This window comes from Chiloscyllium plagiosum, chromosome 23, assembly GCF_004010195.1.
Source record: "Chiloscyllium plagiosum isolate BGI_BamShark_2017 chromosome 23, ASM401019v2, whole genome shotgun sequence".
In the NCBI taxonomy this organism is placed as follows: domain Eukaryota; kingdom Metazoa; phylum Chordata; class Chondrichthyes; order Orectolobiformes; family Hemiscylliidae; genus Chiloscyllium; species Chiloscyllium plagiosum.
In genome coordinates this window covers 4,100,471-4,116,276 of record NC_057732.1, presented here as the reverse complement: position 1 = coordinate 4,116,276, position 15,806 = coordinate 4,100,471, and the positions used below count along the sequence as shown (strand labels likewise).

Sequence of the window (15,806 nt, the reverse complement as noted above, 5' to 3'; positions counted from 1 at the left end):
ATGCTAGAATTTTGACTGACAAAAAGAAAATGAAGAGATATTTACCAGATGAAATAGTGTGCAAAAGAAAACTTAGAGGTGCTTTTGCTATTTTGTTGCTATTTTCTTGCAGAGGCAGCTTTGGTGAGTTGCTAAATTGCACCCTATGGGTCATACACACTGGAAACCACAATGTGTCAGTACTGGATACTGAATGCTGATATTTTATCAACTTCACAGCACTTTAACTGAACCACTCTAATTCTTGTCCTTTGAAGAAGTTGACTGACATGCAGACACATGTCTAAGGGAAACCATCCAGAATTGCTTGTTTTTCAAACACAGAACAAATACATGAAAAATAACGTTTCTTAGTTCTCTATTGCCAACCCAGTGCCATTCAGGTGCAGCAAGGACTCAATGATTTGTCAGACTGAAACTCTGCATTTTTGGGAAGTAAAGAGTTTAGAGAGAATCAAAATGGAAAACATTTTCCAGAGGCAGGGGGCTTGGTGACCAGACGACACATGCAATAATTGGCAAACGCACCAGACAGATGAGGTTTTTGTAGAGTCTTTACAATGCACTCACTGAGTCTGCAATGACCGAGACCCGCTTTCCCTGCATGAGGTTTTTAACCATGGTGAATCCACCTATCCTGCACATCTCTCGACACCATGGGCAATTGAGCAGGGCAAATCCATCTAACCTGCACATCTTTGGACGGTGGGAGAAAACCCACACAGGCACAGGGGGAATGTGCAAACTCCACACACAAGCTGTGAGGCAGCACTGCTAAGCTTTGTGCCACTCTGCTGCCTCCTTTGTGTGTTGCGGCTTGTGTACTGTCTGAAGGAGACCCTGGAAGCAGACACAGTAACAATTTTCAAAGGGGAATTGGATATACGCTTTAAAAGCAATTTGTAACACTTTGGGAAATCAGCAGGGACTGGTTTGATAGCTTCTGCAAAGAGCTGGGGATGGATTGACTCAGCAGCCAGTGTTAATCTCTCCACCCACATCATTTGAAGCGAATCAGCAGCTTTAAAGTTACATGAACAGAGAGAAGCGAGAATATAAAACCCATTGTCATGTGGAACCAACAGCACTGACATGTTGAAGGGAGGTTCGGTGCAGGGAGGAGGGCATAGGCAGAAACGACACGAGCGTTGGTGGATGCCTTTTGAGTTGGTGGAGGTAGACAGCATTGAGCAGCTGGGCTGAATGGCCACTGACCTGCTGCTGATTTATGTAGTTTTGATGCAGTTACTATTTACGAAAGTAGAAGTGCTTGGAGGAACGAGCAGGAAGCCACGGAAACGGAAAAGGAAGCAAGTGGCACTGTTGAAGTAGGTCTGAAGGCAGGTCCTCACCACACTGAAGAAGCAGAGGGCGTAATCGATGGATGGTCTCTCTTGACACAGTTCTATGCCGACCAGCGCTGTGTGTGTTTCTGTGCATCTTAAGTGCCAGGGACTATGTACCCACTGAAGGTTGTGTCTCTTTATCTTCTGCTCTTTAAATCTTTGATTGTCTTGGCCACTGAGCCCAAGGAGGAATTTCTATTTCCGAACCGCATCAATAACATTGTGGTGAGTACCAATGGCAAGGTCTTCGTAGCCACTGACAACTTCTTGTATCAGCTGAATCAGAGCCTGGTCCAGGAGGTGGCCAAGCAGACGGGGCCTCGTTATGATGGGCCTTGTGAGAAAGCAGATCACTGTTGTGTCAAATGGGAAGAAAAGGACAATGTGAACAAGATCCTGGTCGTGGATGAGAAGCAGGACATGGTTCTGACCTGTGGGACGTTGAGGCTGGGGGCTTGTGAGGTTAGATTGCTGCACAATGTCAGCCAGTACCAAATTGACAAGCTCAATAATGTCGCCCCTGTCTATCCAGAAGCCTCAGCAATTGCCTTTCTAGTAAAAGCCAGTCCAAACAATTACTTGGTGACCGCTGTCACGCCTAGTGGGATGGCTAGCAAATTTTTTCCACCCTCCTGCAAAGACAACAGCAGTTACCATAGTGACTTAGAGGATAGTGTTAAAACCATTTTCCTAAGGAATCCTCAAAAGTCCTCATTTTTGAGCTATAATTATGATCAGTATGGTGATGCAGTTGTCAAGCTTGAAGACCAGACTGTGGAGCTCCAGTTCGTACAAGGTTTCCAGTGGCTGGAATATATTTATATTTGGCTTAATACTAACGTCTCAGGCCCAGGGATCATCCGCATGAATGTTAAAGACAATAGTGCAGACACTATTGCTTCCTTTATTCAAGCCACCCTGCTGTGCCCCCAGGGAAAAAATCAAGCCCTCAGAGTCCTGTCTTCTGCTGTCTTCAGCATCACTTCCTCCGATACCTTGATGGTCACAATCCTGTCCAAACAAGGACAGTCTGAGTACAGCCTACTTTGCTTCTACAACCTGACTCACTTAAACACGAATACCAAGGGTCAAAAAAGCTACTTCAGTGAGCAGGTAAGTTTTCGAAATGACTACTCCTTAAAATATATTTTATTGACTATATTGAATGAGGTAAAACTCAGACCAGTGAAGGGCATCGAGTGAAGAGTGGCCTGGTGGCTTAGTGGTTAGCACTGCTGCCTCACAGGGACCTGTGTTCAATTCCACCCTCGGACAAATGTCTGTGCTGAGTTTACACATTCTACCCTTGTCTGTGTGGGTTTTCTCTGGCTGCTCTGGTTTCCTCTCACAGCCCAAAGATGTGCAGGTTCGATGGAATAGTCATGGGAAATGTGAGGTGAGAGGGATGGGTTGGTGGGGTGGGTCTGAGTGGGATGTGTTTTGGAGGGTCACTGTGGACTCAATGGGCTGAATGACCTGCTTTCATGCTGTAAGGATTCTCTGGATCTTTACACTGGTGTTGTAGGTAAAGGGTGCGAATTTGCTAAAGACAGTGGGTACATTTGTTTGACAACTTTACAATATGCTCTGCACATACGCGACATGTTGAGGTAGATTTAGCCCTAGTGTTACCAAAAGAAAGCTAATTAGACACATCTAAATTAATTTCAAATAACCTGTTCGACATGTTATGACACACCTCTGTGCAGCTGGGAATCAAACCAAGACCTTCCAGCCCAAAGATAGGGACACACCACCGATTTGCCAGCCAGTGATGCCCACATCCCACAAATTAATAAATAGAAACACATCACAGGAGCTCTTATTGTCTGCATCTTTACTTCATATTAAGACTTCTAAGCAGTGCATTTACAACAATGTTAACATTCTGATCGAAGTGTCACCTGCTTACTCCTATTGAATGATTTTTAATCACATTGGTGACATATCCTGGATATAACAGCTGCAAATGGCCAGGATATTTCCCCCTGAACCCCCATCCCTGGCCCTTTCATAAAGCATGATTTGACAATGCTGGGTTACTAATGCAACATCATCCCCCGAGAATAAAGAAGGTGACTGCAATTGTTTTGTTGCCCCACTCTGTTTCCCAGGTGCCGCTAGGGGTGAGTTTTGCATATCATGAGGAAGTGGCCTAAGGGCAGAATGGAAATGGGACTGTGGTTGACTGCAGGAGCAGCATCTGACAGTGTTTGACTGTCAGTGGACACTATTTCTTTACCTTTTATTGGCTGATGTAACAATGAAGGCGAGAATGAGAGGGAGCATGGCCTTTAAATTTCTAGCTGCGGCTGACAGCCTGTTCATAGCCTCACCTTCCCCTCCACCCCCCCCCATTCCTGTCTGACATTCCTCCTTCAATGCCCAATTGGGCACTTGATTCCTTTGGTCAGTGCCCTTCCTGCTGGGCAGCTGTTAATTGGACACGCCATGCTGAAAATTATGATATCCAGCCCTTAGGTTTTAGGCTTTAATATCTAAAGTGAGTGAGTTTCACAAATCAATATCAGTACTTGGATTGTTTTCACAACAGTAATATATTGCCAGGGCTCTGTTAATCGTTCAGAATTATTGAAGGCTCAGTCTCAACGTTTGAGTCTTTTCTTAAGAGTAACCATCTCTGGGCCATCATTCCCATAGTATCAACAATTTCACAATTTACTCTATTGCTGACCATAGTAGTTAGCAACCCCCGAAGTCCAGAGATCATTCTTGTAAACTTATATTGTACTCCCTTTAGGATCAGTGTATCCAAATCTGCTCACAGTACCCCAGGTGGGGTCTAACCAGGGTTTTGTATAACTGCTACAAAACTTCTGTATTAATAAAATTCCAGTCCTTTCAATAGAAAAGCCAGCATTCCATAAGCTTTCCTGATTATTTTCTGCACCTGTTTGTGATATTTAAAAGATCTATGTGCATGAACTCCCAAGTCTGTTTAGACAACCACTGTATTTAACTTCATAGCATCTAGAAAATACCCTCATCTAAACTGTTTTGGGCAAAAATATATAACCTCACACTTGCTTACATTTAACTCCATCTGCCACAGTCTTGCCCATTCACTGAGTCTAACAATATTCCTTTTTAATTTTATGCTATCATCTACACTGTACATAATACTAACTTTGTGTCATCAGCGAATTTGGATATATGATTTTCTATGCCATTATCCAAGTGATTAATAATGAATGTGAATAATTGAGGCATTAACACTGATCTTTGTAGGTCATTACCAGTTATTTCTTGCAAATTTGAGTATCTACCCATTATCCCTGCTTTCTGTCACGGATCACTCAAACGATTTCTCGGCCATATCAGTAATTTTCCCTTAATTCCATGGCCTTTACCTTAGTGAACACTCTCTTGTCAACACTCTTTATCAAATGTCTCCTGGAAGTCCTTGAAAACAGCATCCATAGACATTCCCCCATCTGCTAATTTAGTCACCTCTTCAAAACATTCAATGATGTTTGTCAGGCAACTTGCTCATTCAGCAGAATCTGTGCTATGTTTTGCACTTCTATAAGCCCTTCCTTTTAATTTTATGCAGTCCCTTAAGGCTTTAGTTGCCCATGGTTTTTATTTTCATTTGGAGCTTTTTTCTCTCAGGTGCATTAGCTGGATTTGTATTTTGTTAAATGTTTCTTTAAATGTCCTCCAGTTTACAATGGACAGTATCTATCTCTAAGTAAGTCAGTCTTACCTAAATCTAAAGCTGATTCTAGTCGCTGTTTTTAACTTTCAAAAGTTATATTGAACTCAATCATGTTCTGATCACTGTTCGATAAATGTTCAAGCACAATTAAATCTGGCTCATTACTCAGTACTAACTGCAATATTGCTTGTCCCCTTGTTGCATCGAAGGTATGTTGCTGTTGGAAACTATCCCAGACACACTCCAGAAATTCACAACCTTTCTGACAGGTGCTTGTCTGCCTCTCCCCATCCATATCAAAGTTAAAATCCCCCACTTTGCTACACTTTGTCCAATTTCTGCATTTATACAATCTAGCACTTCAGAACTGCTACCTGCGAATCTGTACACAACACTAATTACAATTTTAGGTCATTTACTGTTCCTCAGCTCCTGTGTATCTTCCCCTCTTTATATCCTCCCTCTCATTGAAGTAATTTTGTTTCTAATCGGTAAGGCTACTTCACCTCCTCTGTTATTTTCTCGATCCTGTTATCCTTATAACCTGGTATATTTAGTTCCCAATCTCAATTATCCTGCAAGCATGACTCAGCAATAGCTATTATACCACAATCTTCAACTTAAATTTGTGTCCGCAACTCATTTAATGCTCCTTGTATTTATCTGTAGAACTTTTATTTGGGCTATATTCTATAACCTGGGCCTCAGCACTGTTGGGCCATACGCTATAACCTGTCCCTCAGCACTGATGGGCCACACACTATAATCTGTGCCTCAGCACTGATGGGCTATACACTATAACCTGTCCCTCAGCACTGATGGGCCATACACTATAACCTGTCCCTCAGCACTGATGGGCCATACGCTATAACCTGTCCCTCAGCACTGATGGGCCATATGCTATAACCTGTCCCTCAGCACTGATGGGCCATACATTATAACCTGTCCCTCAGCACTGATGGGCCATACACTATAACCTGTGCCTCAGCACTGATGGGCCATACGCTATAACCTGTCCCTCAGCACTGATGGGCCATACACTATAACCTGTCCCTCAGAACTGATGGGCCATACATTATAACCTGTCCCTCAGCACTGATGGGCCATACACTATAACCTGTGCCTCAGCACTGATGGGCTATACGCTATAACCTGTGCCTCAGCACTGATGGGCCATACGCTATAACCTATGCCTAGCACTGATGGGCCATACACTATAACCTGTGCCTCAGCACTGATGGGCCATACGCTATAACCTGTCCCTCAACACTGATGGGCCATACACTATAACCTGTGCCTCAACACTGATGGGCTATACACTATAACCTGTCCCTCAGCACTGATGGGCCGTACACTATAACCTGTGCCTCAGCACTGATGGGCCGTACGCTATAACCTGTCCCTCAACACTGATGGGCTATACACTATAACCTGTCCCTCAGCACTGATGGGCCGTACACTATAACCTGTGCCTCAGCACTGATGGGCCGTACACTATAACCTGTCCCTCAGCACTGATGGGCCATACACTATAACCTGTACCTCAGCACTGATGGGCCATACGCTATAACCTGTCCCTCAGCACTGATGCTTTATTCATCTGATAATCTTTTCTCTCTTCTGATTTGATCAATCCATGTAATTTTGTGAAGACCTGCCATGCCTGAATTTGGATTTCTGACTTTCTTTACTCTCTGACATGTTACTTGATTTTGAAATGTGCCCTGAGCCTACATCCCCACATTAACTAGTTTAAAGTCCTTATAACCACCTTAATTACATTGGTCCCCTGTTTATTTACAGAATTTCTCATGTCCTCACATTATAGAATGAGATAAATGTACAAAAGAGAAGGAAAAGAGGTGAAAATGAGGGAAATGATTGGGCACATTCGCAGTCTGTTTCTCCAGTAGGATTTGTTTTGATTTCTAATTCTATTGGTAACCTACTTTGTTCGGCTTCAGAAAATTCCACTCCTTGCCTTTCTTGCCATTGCACAATGAATGGAGTCACTTGGATATTATATGTGGCAATATGACTTACTCCAAGTTAAGGAACATTGCTCATCTCCCCATCCAAAACTCCCCCACCTTCCATCCTCCTTAAATGTCACATCACTACTGCCTTTTTCTTAACTCACACCAAGATCTAATCACCCCTCACTCCAGGCTTGCTGACGAACATGGTTCTCAGTTTAGAATGCCCAACTCTATCTCTGTAATCTGCTCCAAACCTCCAAGACATCAACACTGTTCTAATTTTAAGGGCTTCTGCTTTCTTGATTCTCTTTGCCATATTATTGATTACTGTGCTTACAGCTGTCTTGCATTTGGAATTGGCTCTCTCAATGTCTCATCACCCTTGTTTTTTGTATTCAAAAACTGCCTCTTTGGCCAAAATTGACCAAATTGTTTAACATGTTAATATGGTTCAGTGAAAATTTAGCTTGATATTGCCACTGAGTAATAGATGTTGCACAGTACTCACGGTGCCATACATAGAGTCATAGAGATGTACCGCAGGCAAACAGACCCGTCGGTGCAACTCATCCATGCTGACCAGATATCCCAACCCAATCTAGTCCCACCTGCCAGCACCGGGCCCATATCCCTCCAAACCCTTCCTATTCATATATCCATCTAGATGCCTTTTAAATGTTGCAATTGTACCAGCCTCCACCACTTCCTCTGGCAGCTCATTCCATACACATACCACCCTCTGTATGAAAAAGTTGCCCCTTAGGTCTGTTTTATATCTTTCCCTTCTCACCCTAAACCTATGCCCTCTAGTTTTGGACTCCCCCATCCCAGTGAAAAAAACCTTGTTGATTTTCCCTATCCATGTCCCTCATGATTTTATAAACCTCTATAAGGTCACCCCTCAGCCTCCGACACTCCAGGGAAAACTGCTCTAGTCTATTCAACCTCTCCCTATTGCTCAGATCCTCCAACGCTGGCAACATCCTTGTGAATCTTTTCTGAACCCTTTCAAGTTTCACAACATGCTTCCAATAGGAATGTAGACCAGAATTGCACACAATATTCCAAAAGTGGCCTAACCAATGTCCTGTACAGCTGCAACATGACCTCCCAACTCCTGTACTCAATACTCTGACCAATAAAGGAAAGCATACCAAACGCTTTCTTTACTATCCTATCTACCTGCGACTCCACTTTCAAGGAGCTATGAACCTGCACTCCAAGTTCTCTTTCTTCAGCAACATTCCCTAGGACCTTACCATTAAGTGTATAAGTCCTGTTAAGATTTACTTTCTCAAATGCAGCACTTCACATTTATCTAAACTAAATTCCACCTGCCACTCCTCAGCCCATTGGCCCATCTGATCAATAATTGAATTGAATTTATTGTCACATGTACCGAGGCACAGTGAAAAGCTTTCCATTGTAATTCGAGGTAACCTTCTTCGCTCTCCACTACACCTCTAATTTTGGTGTCATCTGCAAACTTACTACCTATATCTTTTATGCCCACATCCAAAGCATTTATATAAATGATGAAAAGTAGTGTACTCAGCACCGATCATTGTAGCACTCCATTGGTCACAGGCCTCCAGTCTGAAAAACAACCCTCCATCACCACCCTCTGTCTTCTACCTTTGAGCCAGTTCTGTATCCAAATGGCTAGATCTCCCTGTATTCCGTGAGATCTAACCTTGCTAACCAGTCTCCCATGGGGATCTTTGCCAAGCATCTTACTGAAGTCCATATAGATCATGTCTACCGCTCTGCCCTCATCAATGCTCTTTGTTACGTCTTCAAAAAACTCAATCAAGTTTGTGAGACATGATTTCCCACACACAAAGCCATGTTGACCATCCCTAATCAGTCCTTGCCTTTCCAAATACATGTACATCCTGTCCCTCAGGATTCCCTCCAACAACTTGCCCACCACCAACATCAGGCTCGCCGGTCTATAGTTTCCTGTCTTGTCCTTACCACCTTTCTTAAATAGTGGGACCACGTTAGCCAACCTCCAGTCTTCCGGCACCTCACCTGTGACTATCGATGATCTAAATATCTCAGCAAGGGGCCCAGCAATCACTTCCCCAGCTTTCCACAGAGCTCTAGGGTACAGCTGATAAGGTCCTTTGGATTTATCCACTTTTATGCATTTCAAAACATCCAGCACTTCCTCCTCTTAATATGGACATTTTTCAAGATGTCACCATCTATTCCCCTACATTCAAATGCAGATTGTTGTTGCACTCATTAATCAGTTGGAAGGTAAAGTCAGCAAACTGGTTAAGATAATGACAAATCTAAAAATAGATAAAGGACTTTTTTTAGACAATAAAATGCTACTGGTGAGAAATTTGCTCAGGATTATGTTTTCTTTGATAATATTTCTGTGAAGTTCCTTGGGGGCGATTTGGGCTGTTGATGTTCTTGAGAATTGCCTTTGACAGAGGATACACTCCACGGAAAGGATCATCGGTATCAGTACAGTCAACTAAATAACAGAAATATAAGGTGAAGAATGTAGAACTAGAATATTCACTAGCTTTATTGAGAGTCAGAGAGGAATGTGAGGGTCTGGAAGGGAGATGGACAGAGTGATGAAATGCATCACCTTCAATGGGATTACAAAATGATAGCTGTTGTTAGTGAGTGAGTCCCTCATTTGGGAACATTGAAGGGCAAATGTTCACATAGATGAATTTTACTGAGTTGGGAAAATTGTTATGAACCTGCTTATCCAACAAGACAGATGTCACACAATGATTTACTGATGCTAAAATGTCTAAATCTTTGTGGGGTTTCTGTTTATGTGGTTTTCTGCTGTTGTGTAATGTCATGATCCTGAAAGAATTTGAGCTATGCAGAGCTCTGTCCATTCTGGTTATATCATGTAGCTTTGGGTGAGGAATGATTTGAACTCTGACACAGTGTCTTCATGGAGACACAAGTCTTCTTTATCTCTTGTTGCTAATAGTTAATATGGCTAACAGTTAAAATACTTAGTTACTGTCTGTAATAAACTGCATCTTATAATCAAAGAAAAGAGCCTTTTCTGTGAGGCTTATTCATGATCCATCCTCCACCACAGAACAACTCTTTGGACTTGCTTAGAACATAAGAACAAGGAGCAGGTGTAGGCAATTCAGCCCATCCAGTGTGCTCCTGCTACATAGAAAGGAGGATTGGTGGCTGCACTCTATTAGTGCATCAGACCTAGACATAACACCAAGACATCTTATGGTATCAGTGGTGTGCATCACAGCCTATTCCTATACTTGTATTACATCTCCAGGGCAATTAGGGACCGGTAATGAATGCAGGCCTAGTCACTTCCATTCCATGAGCAAATTGTAGTGGTCATTTGGCTGCTCAAGAAACACAAATACTATTTGATGGTTTCACATTGCAAACCTCACTTGCAGATCAAATCCAAGGTTCTGGTTCAGAAATGCATGCAGGAGCTTCATTTCAATATTACTATAAAGCCTACAATTCTTTAAGGCAATTGTCAGGACCTCTTAAACAGAGGTACCAACCAACTCAGCAGTCAGCAAGATCTCATTCAGACAGAGTTCAGGCCACTAAATTAGTGAGTATTGCAAATGTTTTTGCCCCAATTATATGAAATTTAAACAACAGGAATGGAGTGAATATTGGGTCACTCACCGTGTTTTTTAGTTGTTCGCATTGGTTCATTCAGAGATGTATGATCCCCTCTCAATTTGAATTAATTACTTTTCAACTGCTTTTGTAATTCAATGTGGAGATTAATTGATATGTTTTTACATATATTTCTCCCTCCCCACCTTTTAGATTTATAGAACCCCTACACTGTGGGAGCAGGCCCATCAAGGCCACACTGACCCTCCAAAGAGCATTCCACCCAGCCCCACCCTATCCCTGCATTTCCCTTGGGTAATTCCTACTCACTACACTCAATTTAGCATGACCAATCCACCTAACCTGCAGACCTTTGGACTGTGAGAGGAAACCCATGCAGACACAGGGAGAATGTGCAAACTTCACACAGTCGCTTGAGGGTGGAATTGAACCTACGACGTTGGCACTTTGAGGCAGCAGTGCTAACCACTGAGCCATCCCTCATTTTGCACTTCATACTTTTTGTTTATAGAGCAATTTGACAAATGGTGATTTCAAACACACTAACCTTGGGCAAATCAAGCCACCGACTCACATTTGACTCACTGTGACTCACAAAAACATTTGAAACTTTTATTACTATCTATTGACTAATAACTCTTGAAATGACTTTTCACTGTTTCTGTATTCTTTATATTACATTGCTATTTTTTTCACATTTTATAGTTGCATAACTTTTGGTTTTGTTTCTGAGTTTTAATATCTGTTTCTACCTTGTAAAATTTTAATTTGTCTGTGTGGTTACTATTAGTTTGGTTTATGCTGTCCATGGGAGGTTTGGTGATTTTATGCTTGGTTTAAATGAGTGAATTTGTCAGTGTTTTCTGTCCGTTTCCTTAAGTTGTCTGTAATGCACTTTACGCATATTTATAAAGTTGAGAAACTGCCCCATCAAAACCACAGGAATTTTAAGTGCAATGTCAATATATTTCTCAACTTTTATATCTGGTGGACATTTATCACAAACAGCGCAGACACAACTGTTTACGTATCTGATAATTAAGGAAACAATTTTCTGTGTTTCATGCGGATGTCTGTTGAAGGATTGATTGCCTTTGGAGATGGCGAGGAGAAAGACATGACACAATATCCTTTTTCTTACGAATGTACATTGTGTATTACTGAGCTGGATGTTGCTGTGAATGTATTTACACTGCACTGAGGGAGTGCTATACTGTTGAAGCTGACGTCTTTAAGATGTTGTTAAACATTTTTAGCTTTGTCCACCCCAGACTAACACCGGCTCCTCCAAAATGATCTTTCAAATGGGCTGTTAAAGGCACAGATGGACTGTGGATGGCCACAGAGTTGTTTATTGAAGAGCAGGAGGAGTTCTCCCTTGTGTTGTGACCGTTTTTATTTTTCAGTCAACTGATTATCTGGCCATGATCATGTTGCTGATTGTGGAAGCTTGTTCTCTAATCGCCTGCCATACTTCCTACATTGCCTTGTTTTGAGAGGTTATGATGACTGCTGCATCGGTCCAACTTCTTACTCAAGGGTTATTTGGAAGCACCAGCTTTCAGAGCTCCTTCATCGTGTAGCTGTAGGACAAGATCATAACACAGAATTTATAGCAAAAGGTTACAGTGTCTTGCAACTGAAATGATATATTGAACAAACCTAGAACAGCAATATAGGTTTGTTTAATATATCATTTCAAATGCATGACATAGTAATCTTTTGCTGTAAATTCTGTGTCTTATAATCCTGTCCCATAGCTACCTGATAACGGAGCAGTGCTCCGATAGCTAGTGCTTCCAAATAAACCTGTTGGACAATAACCAACAGGCGTTGTGTGATTTTTAACTTTGTCAACCTCAGTCCAACACATCATTGCTTAAAGGGAATCTTGCGATCACGAATATGAAAGCCGACTGTGAAAGAAATAGGAAATGTAGATGGGAGCCAAATAAGCAGATTTCTTGCAGGATCTAAAACTGGACATAGCAGAATAATGGAATATAAAAAGAAACAATATGTTTGATTTCATAAACATATAAAATGTACATTGATAGTTAGAGAGAAAAGGATTACTCAACAATGAAGAAGGATTGTGGAGGATGGAGCCACAAGAGAAATATATTAAATATGTAGCGTCAGAGTTTACAAATGATTCTGGAGGTGAGAACCTGTGTAGACTAGTTCTGATGAAGGGTCACTGGGCTCAAAACGTTAACTCTGTTTCTCTCTCCATAGGTGCTTCCAGAGTTTCTTTTGCACATTCTGTTTTTGTTTCAGATTTCCAGTATCTGCAGTTCTTTATTTTAGAAAATCTGCTATTTCACTTCCACCATCCCGCATTATAATATTAATGCCATAAGGATTTGATTTTATTTCCAAAGATTCATACCTTAAGTGAAGAAGTTTGTTCTCATGTCAATCCTAAATCTATAACAACTTCTTTCTCAGACTGATCCCTATCTCCTGATTCCAAAAGCAGGTAAAATATTTTCCCAGTCACACTCCTCAAATATTTTATATATTTCATGGGATCAATTTTTAATTTTACTCTTAAGGAATATAAACCTAACCTGCTTAATTTCACCCAAGCTCTGCACTATACCCCAGACTGCACTCATGAAGGATCTATATAATTATAGTAAGACTTCTTTAATACTGCAATCCACATGTAATAAAAACTTATGTCCTGTTTAATTCCTGAATTGTTTGCATTTTGATTTCCTATAATTTGCATTCTCTTCCCTCAGAGTATTAGTATTTCTCATTTCAAAAATATACCCTTTTTTCACAACTCCCCATATCATATTCTAATGCCATCCTGCTGCCCACTCATTTAACCTATCAAAATATTTTTTGCAGCTCCTTTGCATCATCCTGTCAGCTTTACTTTTCCAGCTAACTGTATCATCAGCAAACATGTGAACGTATGAAACAAGAGTAAAACTAGACCATTCAATAAGTTCATAGCTAATCTGTTTGTGTTTTGAAGGCCATCGTCCAACTCAGCCCAACAATCTTTAATTTCTTTGCTTAACAAAAATTCATCCACCTCTGTTTTCAAGAATATTCACTGACCCTATTTCCAGTCGCAAAACCCTTAGAGAAATAAAAATAAACCACCTCATCTCTGACCTAACTTTTTAACAGTTTCCCCTAATTCTGGACTGACCCACAAGAGGAAACATCCATTCCTCAGCCACCTTGTCAAGACCATTCAGGATTTTAGACACCTCAAACAGGCCACTTCTCACTCTCCAATGGCAACAAGCCTAGCCTGCCCAACCTTATCTCTATAACAAGCCGCTTATTTCAGATATCGATCTAATAAACATCCTGTAAACTGCCTCCGATACATTCATAGCTTTCCTTAAATAAGAGCAAAACTATACACTATTCAACAATGCCCAGTATAACTCTAGCATAATATTGCTACTTTTGTTTTTTTAATTCATACATGAGATGAGGTTTTCACTGGCTAGGCCAGTGTTTATTCCCCATCCCTAATTGCCCTGAGGGCAGTTCAGAATCACGCACATTGCTGTGGGTCTAGAGTCACATAAAGGCTGGACCAGATAAAGATGGCAGATTTCTTCCCCTAAAGAATATAAGTGAACCGTATGGGTTTTTCCAACAATGGATATTGGAATCATGGCCAACATCAAACTCTTAACTCCAGTTTTTTAAAAAGTTAACTTTATATTCTACCATGACAGGATTCAAACCCAGGTCCCCAGAACATTACTTAGACTTCTGGATTAACAGTCCACAATAATACCACCAGGCCATCTCTTCCCCTATATATATTCAATAACATCCTAACTTTTATGTTAAACAGCATCCCATATGCATTCCTGTGCTGAACCTGCATACTGACTTTTTGTGATTCACACAAGAGAACATCTAAAGCCCTCTGCATCTTGGAGTTCTGTAGTCATTCTGTGTCATTCTCATGATTACTTAATCATTCTCTGTTTAAGTAATCGTCTGAATTTTACATTCTTCTTGATGAAGTGAACAACTTGGTCATGGTGGCTCTTGGTTAACAACTGGGGCCTCAAGCCTTGATTCCAGCCTTGAGCAACTGTCTGTGCGGAGTTTGCATATTCTCCACGTGTCTGTGTGGGTTTCCTCCGGGTGCTCCTATTTCCTCCCACAATCCAAAGATGTGCAGGTTAGATGAATTGGCAATGTTAAATTGCCCATAGTGTTCAGGGATGTGCAGGTTAGGTGCATTAGTCAGGGGTAAATGTAGAGAAATGGTTTGGATGGGTTACTCTTCGGAGGGTCGGTGTAGACTTGTTGGGCCAAAAGGCCTGTTTCCACACCTAGGGATTCTATGAACTTCACATATTCCATCTGCCAGAATTTAGCACACTCATTCAACCTATCCATACCTGTCAACCATTTCCAACACACTTTCCACCCATCTTGCAGTTGCCTGTGAACTTACCTTTCATTCCTTCACTTCTCTCATCTCAGTCAGTTATATGAATTTTAAAAAGCAAAAGCCCAGCACAGATCCCTGCACAACTCCACATATCACATCCTGCCAATCAAAGACTAGTTTATGCGGCACGGTGGCACAGTGGTTAGCACTGCTGCCTCACAGCGTCAGAGACCCGGGTTCAATTCCCGCCTCAGGCGCCCTGCACAACTCCACATATCACATCCTGCCAATCAAAGACTAGTTTATGCTCACTCTCTGTTTTCTGTCTGCCAGCCAATCTTCTAATCATGCTAATATATTATTCGCTATGAGCTTTTATTTTCTGCAATAGCTTTTGATGTGACAACTTATCAGATGCATTCTGGAAATCCTAGTACAGTATTGAGTATAGCGCTTCTCATTATCCACAACACATGTCACTTCTTCAAAGAACTTTAAGAAATTAGTTAAACATGATTACCCTTTGAAGAAACCATGCTGATTCTTCTTGATGGCCTTGAGTTTTTCTATGTGTGCTGATATAAATGATCTATAATTTAAGATTGATGCTAACACCTCCCCACACAGGCATCAACCAAACTGACCTGTGGTTTCCTGTTTTCAGCTTCCCTCCCTTCTTGACTAGAGATGTTATATTTGCTGCTTTCCAGTCCAATGGAACCTTTCCTAAATCTCGGGAATTTTGGAAAACTGATACTAAAATATCTACTACCTCATTAGCTACCTCTTTT

The 15,806-nt window shown here is 41.4% G+C and overlaps 1 protein-coding gene across 1 annotated transcript in view; it reads left to right on the top strand.

Moving 5' to 3' along the window:
- The first annotated feature begins 1,154 nt into the window (after positions 1-1,154).
- plxnc1 (plexin C1) overlaps positions 1,155-15,806 on the top strand; it is a 125,811-nt gene continuing 111,159 nt past the window's right edge. Inside the window, exon 1 of the mRNA XM_043713333.1 lies at positions 1,155-2,459. Coding sequence (XP_043569268.1) covers positions 1,458-2,459 — 1,002 coding nt within the window. The 5' untranslated portion in view covers positions 1,155-1,457. The remainder of the gene's footprint in view (positions 2,460-15,806) is intronic.